The sequence below is a fragment of the Aethalodelphis obliquidens genome, unplaced genomic scaffold, assembly GCF_003676395.1.
Source record: "Aethalodelphis obliquidens isolate GAN/ISIS:26980383/991018 unplaced genomic scaffold, ASM367639v1 scaffold16, whole genome shotgun sequence".
NCBI classification, from domain to species: Eukaryota; Metazoa; Chordata; class Mammalia; order Artiodactyla; family Delphinidae; genus Aethalodelphis; species Aethalodelphis obliquidens.
Window position 1 is genome coordinate 14252700 of NW_020837960.1, and position 16466 is coordinate 14269165.

The 16466-nt window shown below is 39.8% G+C and overlaps 1 protein-coding gene across 11 annotated transcripts in view; it reads left to right on the forward strand.

The window, feature by feature from the left end:
• Positions 1-16466, forward strand: part of LRCH1 (leucine rich repeats and calponin homology domain containing 1) — a 200131-nt gene that overhangs the window by 129818 nt on the left and 53847 nt on the right. For 8 of the 11 annotated variants that reach the window (XR_003434741.1, XM_027116262.1, XM_027116260.1 and 5 more), the window contains 7 exons: positions 543-670; positions 770-907; positions 1870-1933; positions 5031-5136; positions 7533-7660; positions 11851-11918; positions 13645-13731. Coding sequence is in view for 9 of the 11 variants with exons in the window: in XM_027116262.1 (XP_026972063.1) it covers positions 543-670; positions 770-907; positions 1870-1933; positions 5031-5136; positions 7533-7660; positions 11851-11918; positions 13645-13731 (719 nt within the window). In the remaining 2 variants the exon portion in view is untranslated. Of the gene's footprint in view, positions 1-542; positions 671-769; positions 908-1869; positions 1934-5030; positions 5137-7532; positions 7661-11850; positions 11919-13644; positions 13732-15789; positions 16035-16466 lie in introns of all 11 variants that reach the window. The other 3 variants (XM_027116255.1, XM_027116258.1, XR_003434742.1) reach the window with 2 other exon arrangements.

Here is a 16466-nt window from a genome sequence, read left to right on the forward strand (position 1 = left end):
TGTTTGATGATTTCACTTATTCAGTTATTATGTTTATCATTTTGTACATGCATTTGAAATTTTTTCATGGAGTGTATGGATTACAAAAGGAGTAATAGATTCCTTACATTGAAGTTAGCTGGAAACTAGAGTTTAACCATTTTAAAATATTGTCAGTCATTTAGAGACAAGATTCAAGCTCAAATATTAAACTATGTGAGAACAGAATGAAGTATATATGCTTTCAGAATTGGAACATTACCAGGTTAGTTATCTGACGTATATACGTTTTACACTATTTATACTTAAATGTATTTCTCTTAGAATTTTGCGGTTTAGTGCAAGAGAAACTAGAAGTTTCTTGAACATGGTTTTCTACTGAAGTAGAATTTGGAGGAAATGATTGCCTAAAATCTTACCTGTTTTGGAGAGGTCAAATTTGGTGGTCATCGTTGACGTGTTACTTAAAGTGAAAATGCAAAAACTAAATTATACAGAGTGAGATGTCTAGTGTTTACATTTTGTTTTGCCATTAAAAATATTTATAATTAATTTCTCCATAGATTTGCACTAAGGGCAAAGTGCACATATTTAAGTATCTCAGCATCCAAGCATGCCAGATTAAGACAACCGACTCCCTTTATCTCCACACCATAGAGAGGCCACATTTACACCAGCACGTGGAAGACGGGTGAGTGTGACCCCCCTCGGCTAGAAGCCCCCGTTTAGAGTTTGCTTAGGCCAAGGCGCTCCAGGTAACTAACTCCAAAAATCCTTTTGTTTCACTCAGCCAATGCAGATTTATACATCAGAGTCTCGAACACTTTTGGAATAAAAAAGGGAAAATTGATGCTGTTGATAACATTTTGGCAGGTTTCAACTACCCTCTCCTAATCAAGAATCAGTCCTTCCTGAGTGCAACATATGGGTGTGTGCACATATTATAAATAAGATCTATAATATAAATATATGTATTTTTTACCTATCATTTAAAACAACCACATCAAACTGAGACATGGTTTTTTGTTTTTTTAAAAAAATTTTGGGGGGCATAGTTGATTTACAATGTTGTGTTAGAGACATGGTTTTTTAAGTTAATTTTTAATATGCTTCCAGAACATTGTTAAGAAAAAATGCAGACTTTATTTTTTTAAATTGTCTTTTAAAAATGCACTGTGCATAGTTTTTGCCGTTTCCTGTTCAGAATGGAAGTTTTAGAATCATTTAACATGTACTTGGCCATTTTGGGGTGTAAACTGGGCCTTGAATTTTCGGAGAACAAAATTCTCACACTGAACACACTTGTAGAAATGCAGGTTGTTTTTGAAATGTCTTCATTGCAGAAATCTTTCTTGAACTTTTTACTAAAAAAAGTAAATATACTGTAGTGACTTAAAATCTCAGCCTACCCTAATGGTACCTTTATATAATGCTTAAAATATGTATTCATTACTTTATTGTTTTAAACATACTATCAAATTTATTTAGTCACTGAATAAAAGTTTACAGAATTACTGAAAGTTAGGAAATTTCATAACCTAAGAGGTAAAAGCAATTGGTAGTTTTTGCTTTTTCATATGCTAGAATCAATAAAATAAGAAAATTATTAACTGTTTCAAAGAACAGGCCACTCAGGTAGAGTATAAATCCATGAAACTCTGAACACAAAGAATTTATCTTGTACCATATTTAGACGGTACAAGTATCTGATTTTCATTAGGTCCTTGTCTTAACAACTTTCAATACTGGGCGTATTTGTTGTCTTTTGGTAATAATAAAAATTTGTTTAGTAAAGTCATTATTTATCAATATAAGTTGATGTCTCTTGTTGTGAACTTTGTGATTTTAATTTTTTCTAAATGAATTCAATATCGATGGCATCTAACCCAGCAAGAAGGATTCTGACTCCGGCGTTGGGAGTGATAATGGAGACAAGCGATTATCTGCCACAGAGGTAAAGTCGTGATCAGATTTTTTTCCTTTTGTGCTTCTAGATATATCTACCTGCATTTGCTGTACTCCTTTCGGATAAAAGGCAGTTGCATGAGAACATGTGATGATGCTTGTGATAGTTATTTGAAATCCTCTGTTATGTAAATATTAACTGTTGTTAGCTTTTTCTGAATCTTTAATGTTTTGGAAATGTCTCAAGAATAGAGTCCCTATCTCCTTCCCCTCCTACCACACCCCTCACATTATCTGGAATATTCTTGCATGCTTAATAAATATTATGAAATGACTAAGTGGTGTGCAAGAACCCGGAAGGCATTTTAATATATACGTTTGTTTTTAAGTGACAGAGTAACTCAGGAAAAAGTTGTTATATGCCTGCATAAATGTTAAGGAATCCAATGTACATTGCATTTTTTTAACATCGTTATTGGATTATAATTGCTTTACAATGGTGTGTTAGTTTCTGCTGTATCACAGAGCGAATCAGCTATACGTATACATATATCCCCACGTCCCCTCCCTCTTGCGTCTCCCTCCCACCCTCCCTATCCCACCTCTCTAGGTGGACACAGAGCACCGAGCTGATCTCCCTGTGCTGTGCGGCTGCTTCCCACTATAAATGTACATTGCATTTTACCCACAGGAAATGCATTTTTGAGTAGCCGTAATTTTTATATCAATATTTGTTTTCCTGAAATTCTTAGATTGTGTTGTTTTCAGATAATTGGATATAAGTTTGGTTATTTGTGAGCTAAGAGGCCTCCCACACTGGAGCTTTGTAAAGTGGTTATATATAGCTCAGTTAGAACATTTGTTATCTTATGTATAGTCTATTAGGTTCCCTAAAATCTGTCACTAATAAACCATTAAATGGGGTTTATTGACCAGCAGAGCTAGGAGGGATAGCTGGAGTAGGGGATGTATGTATTGTCAGGCCTTCCTTTTTTGAGGGAACTTACTGAGTTTTTGTGGTTATTGAGTTTTGAAACATTGTAATACTCTTTGAAGATGTACTTAGTAGGTCAATTACCCTGTCTAAGAAATCCACATTTTTACTATATATAAGTCCAGGAAAATTGCCTTTTCCCTGTTCTCTTAAGGCCTTTGAGGTTTAATATGTAGCTAAGATATTCGAATTTATTTTCCACAAAATACTTCATAAAGCACTAGGATACCTTAAAAGCTTTCTAATACAGAATATTTCAAAAGGAAGAAGAGTAGTAGGCAGAAAAAGAAGGCCAGCATCAATAAAATAAAATTACCCTCATGAACCTACATGAATAGTTTACTATGATTCCCTGGGGGAGAAAATACTCAACACATTGCTTTACAAGTTGTATTTAATTCTACTCCCTTAACTTTATTAAAACTCGTAAGTCCCCTGAAATAGCCCTTTGTTTCAGAAATTACTCACCCGAGCTTATTTTCTGTTAAATTAAAACAGACTCTGCTTTATCCTTTATCTGCCTTCTAAGGATAATTAAGTTCATTAATAAAACATTACACAAAGAACTTCATTATCCTTTTGTTCTCACTTAGTATAAGTAGGATGCTAATATTCTAAAAGGAGGCCAAGGGTTTATTTTCTTCCTTTTAACTAGATGCATATCTTGGAATTTTGCTAATAAGTTTTTAAGATGGGAGGAGGGTGGAAGGAAGGACTACAGAAAGGATTATGTTCAACAGAATGAAGTGTGTACATTTTCCCTTTGGCTTTTTTTTTTTTTGTCTTGCATTGTGGCCTCCTTACCTGAGAACACCTCCTAGAAATGTTTGTTTTTACAAGGATAAGGGTTCTGGATTATTCTGTGTAGCTTTCTATTTTCACTTTATTTGGCAAATATTTTATTATCTGTGATCAGTCAGTCTTGCTTCCTGCTTACGTCTCATTGTGGGGTTCAGAAGTCACACCTGATTCCTTTCTCTCGCTGTTGCCATTGGTTGACTTAGCATTTGTCACTCTGATAAACAAGCAAAAAAATGTGAGGCTCAGTGAATAGCTGTGCAACGAATGAAATGTACATTTGTTTTCTGCCAGTTTCTGAACGATCTGTGCACATGTCCAAAAGTAAATGAACACTGTGCTGTGAAAAATTATAGCCTCAGGAGTTTAGAAGCAAAGCCACAGAAACGTGCTCTGTGGAGGGTCCTGATCCCTGTGATTTTGAAAAGCTTTTCGTGAAATAGCGACGCCAAAACGGAGACATAGGAAAATAAAAGAGGCTTCGTATTTCATTTGTGACAGAATCATGGGTTATCTGAATAAACTTCATCAGTTAGTGTGGGAAACAAGACCCCCAGGGAGAACTAACTCTGATTACTAAATCGAAGCATTATTTTGAAAACTGCACAGAACCCCTGTTCCTTTTAAGTACTATATATTATCTATTTAAAGCAGCTTCTTATATATTTAAAGCAGCTTCCTCAGCCTAAACAGGGAAAGAAACTGAAGCTTGATGTTGCGTGTAAGATGCACTGTAAACAAATGAGATGTTGTCCCAGAGGCTGACTGCCTGCTTTCTGGGACTGGCCACATGAAGCCTTGATATAGTTTCGGTAAATTTGTGTTGTCAGATCTCAGAGCACCATTACTATTGAAGCGATCGATTAGACTTAGGGCTGGTATGGTATTGTGTATTTCCAGTTATTTCTTTGTTCTCTCAGGTGTTACTCAGTCCTTCTCAGTGCCCTGACTGTGGCTCTTAGGTTTGAAAATATCATCAGGTACCTGAAAAAATTTCAGCTCGAAACATATGTACAGAGAAGTACGTGAGTGTTAGCTTGACGTATTTTGACAAAGTGAACGCACTCATTACCAGCTCCCAGTTAGAGAAACAGAACTTTACCAGCCACCCACAAAGCCCCCATCATGCGCCCACGCCCCTGACCTAAGAGCAGCCGCTATCCTGACTTCAAACCCCATGGATTATTTATGCCCATGTTTGAACTTATATAAGTGGTATTGTCCTTTGGTGTCTTTTACTCCATATTATGTTTGTGAGAATCACAGTATATATTTTTTTAATCACGTAGCATTCTCTTAATCTATATTGATAACACTTCTCCCTTGAATGAGGCAGTGTCCTGTTTCTTTTCAGCCTTCTGATGAAGACACCGTTAGCCTCAACGTGCCAATGTCAAATATCATGGAAGAAGAACAACAGATCAAGGAGGACTCCTGCCATCGCCTTAGTCCAGTTAAAGGTCTGAGAATGAAGGATGGGGAGAAAAAGCTTGTTTTTAAGTTTCAAATGCTATGTTTAAAATATGCGGAAACATGGCAACCGTAATAGTTAATGTTTATTGAGCATTTCATATGCCCCAGGCACTGTGCTAATCTGTGAAGGTCATCTCATTTAAAATTCAAAACTCTGACATGGATACTCTAATCATCTCCGTTCTATAGGTGAGTCTCAGTTTAAGTAAGTTGCCAGTGGTCATGTAGCTAGTAATAGTAGAGCTATTCTCATTTAAAGATTTATTTAAGATTCTTTAAATCCATTACTGGAAAAAAAAATTGATGTGTAGATACACTGTTTAAGACAACTCTAGCTATTGTAACACATAAAATCCCCAAATTTCATTGACTTAACACAATGCAAAGTAGGTCCAAAGGGGAGTTAGTGACTCCCAGGCATCTTTAATTTATATTAATTTGTATTTCCAAGTCCATCTGTTTCGAGCTAAAGGGGAAGGAGCATGGAGGTTCGCTCCAGGAATCCCATTCAAAGGGTCCAGCTCCCAGTTAGAGAAACAGAACTTTACCAGCCACGTGGAAAGCGTGGGCTGGGCCTTTCACAGGCCCAGGGGTCACGTCTAACTACATGCAAGGGTGGGAAATGACATTGGGATGTGTGCCCAGGAATCTACTTGACTTTGAACAAGTCAGTTGACCTTAATTCTCTCACCTGTAAATGAGATGATTGGATGAGGTGATTTGTAACGTTTTGTGTAGCTCTAAAAGCCTGTGATTCTTTGATAATCACCAGGTGATCACTAAACACTCTACGTCTTGCCTACTTTAAAATCCTGGTAATACACTTCATATCTTGGTGAGTAGCCCTCATTCGATAACATTATGACAGTAATTTGACTGCTTCTGTTTATTCAGTGACTTTTAAGTAAACTGTAAAATGTAATGTTTACATTTGTGGCAGAGACTGTTTGATGACGTGTGGATAGTATAGAACTAGATTAATATGCAGATTATCTCCCTAATAGTTTGCCTTGACCCCCCTAGTGACGGGAGAACTGTTTAAACCAACTCACACTCTAGTGTTTGCTTTCACTTATTATGTTCAGGTTTTTAAGGTTAGCATTTGTTTATCTGAGATGATGATTGGAACCATACATTGTCCCCAACTATAACTGTATACATTATGCAAAAATATGACTGCCACGTTAGTAATTTAGATAAGCTTTGTAACAATATATGCAGTATAAGAGGTAGTGTTTTAGGCAAATATTTTAAAATAAAAGAATTATATCATTTGTCACCAGTTTTTCTCCCCTCTGTTCTAGAAGTGGGTATTTTTTGCTGGCTAGGAGTCCTTGAAGGTGGTGTGGTCCTACTTGTTTCTTTCCCAGTGTCCAGATCAGAGAGAAGAGATCTGCTTTTCCTCCTTTCACCTCTCCTGCACCATCTAGAACACAGACCTGTTGGATGAGCTCTGTGCTTTCCCCTCCATGTGGCTCTCATCATAGTCACTTCTTTTGTTGTTATGATTTTGGGTCCTTATTTTAGTCCTTTCCCACACTCTTCCTTGCAGTTGTTCACTAATTTTTTTTTTAAAAATAAATGTATTTATTTATTTATTTATGGCCGCGTTGGGTCTTTGTTGCCGCACGCAGGCTTTTCTCTAGTTGCGGCGAGCGAGGGCTACTCTTCGTTGCGGTGCACAGGCTTCTCATTGCGGTGGCTTCTCTTGTTGTGGAGCATGGCTCTAGGCATGCAGGCTTCAGTAGTTGTGGCACGCGGGCTCAGTAGTTGTGGCTCACGGGCTCTAGAGCACAGGCTCAGTAGTTGTGGCGCATGGGCTTAGTTGCTCCGCGGCATGTGGGATCTTCCCGGACCAGGGCTTGAACCCATGTCCCCTGCATTAGCAGGCAGATTCTTAACCACTGCACCACCAGGGAAGTCCCATTCACTAATTTTTTAAATCCGCCAAATGTTTGGTATTTTACCTGCCATTTAGTAGTTGTTCGGTAACTACGGAATTTTGAGTTTGAAATACTTACTTGTCACACGTTGCTGAGAGCACAAAAAGCCCTCTTTTATACTTTCTATTCTCTGTTCCTTAAAAAAAAATAAGAGGAAATTTCATTTCTTTCATAAGGAACTAAGCCATATAGGGGCCTTGACTTTTAAGTTCATTTGATTTGGGGTTTTCCATTTCTTTTACTTTTCTTCCTCTTCTTCCTCCATTTTTCACCTTTTCCTCACATCCTTTTGGAAGGAGAAAACTTGGGTCATTCGTATACCTCCAGAAGAGGTCAGGGAGAAGATTGAAAAACTAGGTGATGTATTTTACAGTCATCTATGTTTTGCTTATCTGTTTATGAAATCAAGCTTTCTATCTCTCTCTATATTTTCCTAATAGGAGAATTTCATCAGGAATTTCAACCAGCACCTTCCCTTGTGAGTGACAATGAGAACTCAGGAGAAGAAAGAGACCGATTTTCCCATGGAACAGACATTCTCCATTCGGAATTTATAAACTATATTAAGGCAAGTGGAGGATAATAATTTTTTAACTTATTTACTTCTGTTTGGCGCCTTAGAATTTATGTTCAAGGTTACCAATCCATCACCTTAAATGTCAGCTTGCTACCACCTTCCTTGGGCCTTTATAACATCTTCTCAAAGTCCGACGTGTCTATTTGCCGATATTAGGAGCTTGTCCCTTTCATCCGTACCTCTCTGTTTGTCTGTGTATATGGGTGATTTTCTTTTGTATTCAGAAATGACTCAGCTCTCTGGTAGTCAGTGCATTGTATAAGTTATCAGAATTACCATGACCATCCAGTAAAAAAGGTAAAACAAAGTTTCACATGCTTTTCAACATATTCTAGGTACGTTAGTTTTTCTTGGGAGTATATTCATAGTAAAAGAAGAAAAATGGAGACTTTTAAAATCTGGAAATGAATGTCTTCCCTTTTTAGAAGGGTCACTCTGAGGACACATTCATAAACAGGTGTAGTGGCGCTGAGGTATTGAAATGTTAGATGAAGTCATTAAATTGTCAGGCAAACCATCATCATAGGAGCGGCAGAAACAAGAGAAAAACTAGCCCTTTATAAACCTGGTAGTTAAGGTTCCACTTTGTGACACAATTAGGTGCCTTGGTACGTTTCTGCCAGTCCTTTTGGTTCAGGTCGTGGCACCCAAGGATCACGAAGATAATCCTTTTGGTGAAATTCAGGTTCCTTGTGGCTTGTGAGAGACAGTGGTCTCTGAGTTACTGTGTTAAAGTCAGGCCCGGGGTCTCTAGGTGCTGGTTCTTATTTCCTGAGGATGGTGTTAGGATGGCTGGGCTCTGTCTCAACGAACGTCTCTGGGCATCACCTTCAAGGGAAATGGGAGGAAAACAGCTGAATCGTACACTGTAGGAGACTCTGGTGTACTCAAGACAAAGATAATGAACCTCTCATACGACATACATCTCTAGAAAACCTAATTCTTTATTCTGTATATTTAATCCATCATAAATCCATCAGTTCTTGTTTCAAAATATCTCACACCCACCGCCTCCTCTCTGTCCTCCACCCCCACTGACATGACTTCAGTGGAGCCTTTATCATTGCTTATTCTTAGGACAGCATGAGTCCCTCCTACCCCAGCTGAGCACCCAGCGTCCCGCCCCTGCTGCTGCCAGACATTTTCCGAAAGTAAAAACCTCATTCTGTGACTCTCCAGCCAGTGGTTCTCACAAGGCTCTCCCAGATTTGATGCCTGTCTGTCAGCTCTGAGACAAGTCTGTCAGCAAAACATGGAAAATTGGGCTTTTGTCTTTCTTTTATGAAGAGTTTATCTGAAGTTGAGGGTCTAAAGTAAAGATGGAAGCCTTGAAGGAAAGCAATTAAAGTGATTAGTAAAATGAAACATGTTGTTTCAAAAAAGCAGATTCTTCTAGATTTAGCGATTTCAGGATGCACAGGGCTCCATGGGAATGGCTGCTCTGCAGCGTGGGTCCTGTGGTGTAGAATCTTAGGGGAGCCAATGGGTTGTAGAAATCTACAGCAAATGTTTCCTGAGTGCCCACTCCTACAAGAGGCTTCTGTTGGCAAGTGGAGAAGCACGCTACCAATAAAATAAAACATAAATCTACAACTAAAAGCTGTACGCTTCAATTCAGGCCCATTTTACCCTTGACTTGCATCACTTTGAACGTCTGTGAGAGTGTGTTTGACTGCCAGCCAGTGTGCTGAACTACTCAGTCCTCGACGATCAAGAGTTCTGTGTTTTATACACTCCTGTTTTCTCTCCACTGAGTAAGCATCTTTTGCTTTTGTAACTACGGGGGATCCGTATTCACAGCAGTTCTATTTTTTTTTTTTTTTTTGCGGTACGTGGGCCTCTCACCGCTGCGGCCTCTCCCATCGCGGAGCACAGGCTCCGGACGCGCAGGCTCAGCGGCCATGGCTCACGGGCCCAGCCGCTCCGCGGCACGCGGGATCCTCCCGTACCGGGGCACGAACCCGCGTCCCCTGCATCGGCAGGCGGACTCTCACCAACTGCGCCACCAGGGAAGCCCAGCAGTTCTATTTGATAGTTTCCTCAAACACTGAATTATCCAATCCTGAACTGTTGTTCCCACGGGAGATACAGGGTTAGGTTCCTGCGAGCCTCTGGTCACACATTTTTGTCAACTGGTCAGTACATAACCTGGTTTTATGTGTATTTCTGTCTCAAGACACCCTATTTAATATGTACTGTTAGTGCGTTAACACTGAACTTGCGGCCAGCAGCCCCGTAACTCGTGCGGGAAGGAAGCTTACCTAACGCAGGTGTTTTCTCTGTAAGGTACAGTAACATATCATAGCCTTCTTGTGCTTAGGATAAGACAGCACTTCAGTACTATGCTAGAGGGCATTTTAAACAGCAAAATCACCAACGAAAGGCACAAAACTGTGAAAATGTGATACTAAACAGGCTCTGAAAAGGACGCTTTTTTACAGTCTGAGAGCTGAAACAAGAAAGCAGGTCGCTCGCTACCTTGTTCAGCCTCAGCTGGGAAGTGCATTTTGGGGTTGGGAACTCCAGTTTTTCACCACCTCTGCGTGGATCTGCAAAAGCACCACGAGTATTGGTTTTGGGGTGACACATAGATTTTATATAAATACAGAATCCATGAATAATGTGCATCCACTGTGTCACCATCTAACTTAGCAAAAGAAACCCAGGATACCTCTGTTTTGCATACTGAAAAAAAGTGTATTTTCTACTATTGGCTACTTTTTATTATGAAACTGAAAATTAGAAGGAAATACCCATGGCTCCTATAGTTGAAACCCAACAGGAAGAGATAAGAACATGTTTTCTTGGTTGTTTCTTGTAGTATATTTTCACCCATGAATTTCACTAGCATTTGGGTGGAGGCACAGTAATTTATATATTGATTTTACAATGCACCAAAAGTATAATCTATATAGAAAAAGTCTGAGTGTTTTTCAAGCCAGAGGTTGACATCATGCAGCTGGATACCTCCTCAGAAAAAGACTTATTTTCTGTGACACATCTGGAGAATTGGCTGGGCCTGCGTTCGTTAATGAAGTGTCAGGACTTTGACACAGAAAACAGTCCTTTTGCCTGTTGTTCCTTCCTTGCTAGGGGAATGTTTGCCCCTTCGGGGATGGCTTCCGTTTTAGCTGTCAGCTGAGTTAAAGCAGCATTTCTCTGTGTCAGAGATCAAGATGGAAAGACTCGCATGGGAGTTCCAACAGTGGGACACGCCTTTCTAAATCCTCCCACCACAGTGTTTCTTTGGGATATTAAGAGGGGGGTGCATTTCAGTGAAATCTGCACGTTGTACATGTGAAAACTATTAGATGCAATTTGAGGCATTTTTCTGTCGTTAATACTTCCTTTTTTGTTAACAGTGTGCATGTGCACGGGTGCGTGCACGCGCGCGCACACGCACGCACGCACGCACACACACACACACACACACACACACTGCTTCTCTCACCAACATCAGAATGCACATTCTCATGTGACTGACAAGCCCAGCTGAGGTATCCGTCAGCCTCAGGAGGTGCTAAGAGGGCAATCATGAATGGAGTTAAGCTTTGCATTTCTGACTGTTTTCTAAGTTAACAGGTATTGTAGTCCTCAGCCAGGTTTTCTTTTCTTCTTTTTTAAAATTTTATCTTATTTTTAATTGTGGCAAAATACATACAGCATAAAAACTTACCATCTTAGCCATTTTTTAAGTATACAGTTCAATGGTAAGTACATTCACATTGTTGTGTAACCAAAACAATGTTGTGTACTCCATCTCCAAAACTCTTTCATCTTGTAAAACTGACACTCTTTCGCCATTAAACCATAACTTCCCAATCCCCCCCCCCCCTCCTCTGGCAACTACCATTCTTCTTTCTGTCTTTATGAATTTGACTATTCTAGGAGCCTCATGTAAGTGGAATCATACAGTATTTTTCTTCCTGTGACTCACTTATTTCACTTAGCATGATGTCCTCAGGGTTCATCTACGTTGTAACATGTGTTAGAATTTCCGTCCTTTTTAAGGCTGAATGATATTCCATTGTACGTATAGACCACATTTTCTCCATTCATCCATTCATGGACACTTGGGTTGTTTCCACCTTTCGGCTGTTGTGAATATGGATGAGGGTGGGTTTAGACTGTTGACTGTTACAGCCAGTGGCTCTCAGAAGACCCATGTGTTCTGTCCACAGGAAAGGACTGAGACCTGTGAAGAACTGTTACGGATAGAAGAGGACGCACACTGGCCATCCGGGGGGATGTGAGTACCGAAGGCTGGTGACGAGCCACCGTCCTGTAAAGTTCATGTTGAAGGCAGAATGGCAGCCTTGTCCTGAGAGAATTTTGGTCCGCTTTTCTTTGAGCAAGCTGATACCTTAACTCAACGATATTGCTCAGAAGTTGCAAGTTTTCCTCTATCTTATGCTTACTGTCATAGTATTGGGGCCATACCGTGCCAGGTCATACCTGTTCCTTGGCCTTGAGTTTTATCTGATTTGAGGCTGTGGGTAGAATGTGATTCAGGAAATTAGATAGAATTTCTAGACTAGAGATTCTAGCTTACTTTCCTTTCTCTGAACAAACCGACAACTGGACCTAAAGTGATACGTGGTCCTGTTCCCACTTCTTTCCCCAGAGTCTTCAAGTTCAAGATCTGAGAAAACCATAGACCTCAATGTCTTGGTCTTAAGTCTAATAATTGTAATAGCTGACAGTTATTACGTACCACGTGCCAGGCAGTGTCCTAAATACTTCACAGGTAGTAACTCATTTCCCCTTTACAACCATCCTGTAAGTCCTATTGTTATCCCTCACTTCACCGATGACAAAACTGAGGCACAGGGAGATTGATTATCTTGCCCCAGGGTTACAGAGGGCTGGGATCTCGTACCAGATGGACAGCGCTTCTACTCTATCGCATAAAGATTTACACAGGAGGGCATGAGTGCTCCATCTAACAAGACGGTAAACCACTTTACTGGTTTGCCACTCAGGGGGATTGAGTTTGGACCATATGGCAGAGGGTAGGTTTTTGGTTCCCAGGATTTTGTTTTCCATGATCTGGCGTGTAGGCCTGGACCGTCCATTAAACCTCATGAGGGTTTTCCCCTGAGTGAGAATTTACTCCATTGTTTAAAAGTTTCCCCACTTACAGAAAGACATTGGCTTATATTCTGCAACGGAAAGCAGTAACCGTGAGCAGATCTCTCTTGGCCTTGAAAAATATTGCAGAGTTCCTTTCAAATCACTGTCCAGTATAACCAGCTATTTGTTGGATGTATTTCTGTGATGCCGAGGAGAACTAGCTTGATCATAGAATTATAGGGAAAAGGATTTTATAGGGAAAGAGTTTTTAAACTGTGTAAAGCTTTGGAAACCCCATTCTCAAGCTTATATCTATTGTTCCCAACCCTGCCTGTAAAATCAGTATCATCTGATTAAGAAAATGTCCAAGCCCCAGACAGATCGACTTAGGAGTATCAGACCCGGCATATTTTTTTAAGCACCATTAGGTGATTTTGCTGCTTAACGAGCCTGGCCTGGGAACCAGAATCCCACACTGAAGTCCCATATTGTATGAAAGCAATAAAAACTGAGCCAGGCTGGTTGAACTGGAATTGGAAGTAGTGCGGACCCGCCGTAGCTGAGCACCCCTGTGGATACCCCTCAGGCTCAGGAAAGTACAGCGTGAGAACTACCCAGCCAGTCCATTGCCCTGATTTTACAGGTGAGCACTGCCCACGGGCACTGAGACTTCGTGTGAGCTGCCTTACAGCCTAGCTGGCTCCTCCCACCCAGCAGCTCTTTCTGCTACACTCTGGCAGCCCACCCCACAGGGTACTGACACATCCTCGCTAAAATGTTGAGTTTGTCAAAAATCATTTTTGCGGTGTCAGATGGATGTTTATAAGTTTGTTCTTAAGAACCTAGGTGCTATTCATGTTCTAGTGATCATTTTCAGTCTAAAGCTTGGTTTCATGTTGCAGAATAAGTTCATCCAAAGACCAGGACATGAATATAGCAATGATTGAACAGCTGAGAGAAGCAGTGGATTTGCTGCAAGATCCCAACAGGTATGTGTGTCTTTCCTTGGCCCAGGTTTCAGGTGTCAGTAATGTACACTAATTTATTGAGTACATTGTCTCAGTTTCTAAGATATTTATACACACAGTATGGGCTTAGCACTAACCACTAACAAAGAAAAGTCATTTTAACTGCCTGTTTTCCCGAGATCCGTAAGTAAGAGTCAAACTTCTGGAGGGACTGAGAGCAGTTCCCCGCTTTTCCATCCCTTCATGAAATTCATTCGCCCTTCGTGGAATTCATAGGGCAATTTTTTTATAATTCTTAGACAACAGAAATACGGTCAAATTGCATATTTTATATAGCTTGAAGTTTAAACCCCTGGAATAGAGAAATATAAGAGAGTTTCCAAAAAGGAAAGACTTGGTTTATCAAGAACTACCATATTTATTTCTGATGGTGCCAAATATATGTTAACTAAATCATGTATTTCTAAAGATTTGGGTGACAAGATAATTTTTGAATTGAATTAGTCTTTATCAATAATAAGCACTTTATATATAGGTATATTTTTTGGTTTCTTAGCTGAGGATAACGGAATTCCCACAGACAAAATATTTTTCAGTAAAGCAGCATACCTGGTATCAGGTAACAACTACCGTACTAATAGAGAAATAGATCCGAAGCTTATCCCTGGTAAACTATTCAGGGATCCTGGGAATTTAAACATGAAGATAATGTGGTCTTGTATTGATAATATGGTAAGCGTGGAAATCACACCACATTCTGGGAATTTATGAACAGGGTGATGAGTGAATCCCAGAGTGCCAGTGAGAATCCCACAGTGCCAGTGAGCTGAGTTTCACATCCTAAAAGAGAGAGAGAGAGGGAGAGAGAGAGAGAGAAATGATAAGGAATGTGGAAATAGCATTGATGGAGAAGAACATACCTTAATTAACCAGATACTGGTTGCAAACCCAGCTCTAATACCAGTGAATCTGGGTAAGTTATATAACTTCTCTGTACCCCAGTTTTCTCATCTATAAGACGGGCTACAAGTACTTATCTTTTAGTGTTGTGAAGATTTGAAATAATAAATGAACTGCTGGTGGAAAGGTAAACAGGCAGAACCACTCCAGAAGACATCCTTGTAGTTTGTAGGCATAGTCTAAAAATAGATATAAAACTTTTGAATTAATTCTAAAAAATATCCTAAGGGACAAGGAGATGTGAACAGCAATTGTGAGGGGAGAGGCACTTTTAACAGCAAAATATTTGCAAAAAAGGAAATGATCCAACAATTTGGAGATACTTAAATTTCGGTCATTATTAAGACGGAATATGTGACTAATAAAATGTTTTTTAAACTTTCCACTATATCTTAGATTGCTCATTATATAATGTTAACTTTAAAGAGTATAAAAAAAGCATAAAGTTTGATCACAATGATATAAATAGAATAAAAAATGCATAAAGTTTGATCCCAACGATATAAATAGAATTAGGTCCCAGTTGTATAAGAAGCTTAGGAAAAATTAAAACTAGAAAGAAATATATTAAGATGGATTTTTTTCTGTGGGTATTTCTAAATTACTACTTTTCTTTATACTTTTAAATATTGTAGATACACAGTGGTAGGTACGGTGGTAGTTCTCTGGTGATTGTTTGAAGTGGATGGTGAGGGTGGGAGGGAACAAACAGTCCAAGGTGTTTTAGACCTGACCCCTCATGTCTCCATCTGAGATGGGGAACCAAGAGGAACGGCAGGTTTTTAGGAGGAGGATGTTGGGGTCAGTTTAGGACCTGCTGAGTAAAATCCAAGGTGGCAATGTGACAACGTCCATTCAGCGGCTAGACGTTTAGGTCTGGGGCTTCGAGACTTAGGTTTAAAAGTTACTTTCATAAGGTGCTGCTCTAACAGAAGTAGTGTAAGGGGATGAGGTTCCCAAGGGCAAGCATATCAATGGGAAGGGAATGTGAGTCCGGGACAGAGCCTAGAAGACACGGTGTGACAGAGAGAAGGCCCCACTTGGGCTCAAACTTTATATTGTTTTCATATCTCTACATTTCGTATTACTTTTCCAATAAACTTTTCTTACAAATTCGAGATTACGATGTGAGCCCCAAATTGAAAAAGAACAGCCTTGTTTGATGGAAATGGCAGCGGCCAGGGAATGTGGGACTGGAACCAAGTGTAAGATCGGGGTGACCTGGACGGTGTGGCTCCCCGCTCCGGACCTCAGTTGCATCATCTTTCCTGAGAAGTGGGATGAACTGAGGATCTGCAGATTACCCTCCAGCTTGGAAAGGTCTGAGGCAAAGAGTCGCCAAGGATGTCAAGCAAGTCAGCATGGTGGGCGTGGAAGAAAACAGCCTTGAGTACCCTTCCAAGGGATAGCTGACTTGCGTCTTTATGGATTGCTATTTTAAAATTATTTACGTTGCAAAACTTTATGGGGATTTAATTTCCTCCCTACAATAACCCACTCATTTGGCGGCTGCAGATCTTTGTTGTACATCCTGAAATAGATACTATAATACGACAATCCTAACTTGATAATAACGTGTCTTTGCGCCAGTGTGATAGGGATAAAGAAGGAGTCCTGTTTTTTGTCCTAATAAAGAGAGAGCGCACTTCAAGAGGTCACTTATTTCTAGCTGCTTTTGAATAATAGTAATATAAAGTTTATGTACACATTAAGGTTTTCCTTTATCTCGTATTTCCTAGATCCAGATTTCTTTGTGTTAGTCAAGCCGCTGATTACAGGATTAAATTTTAGAGCTT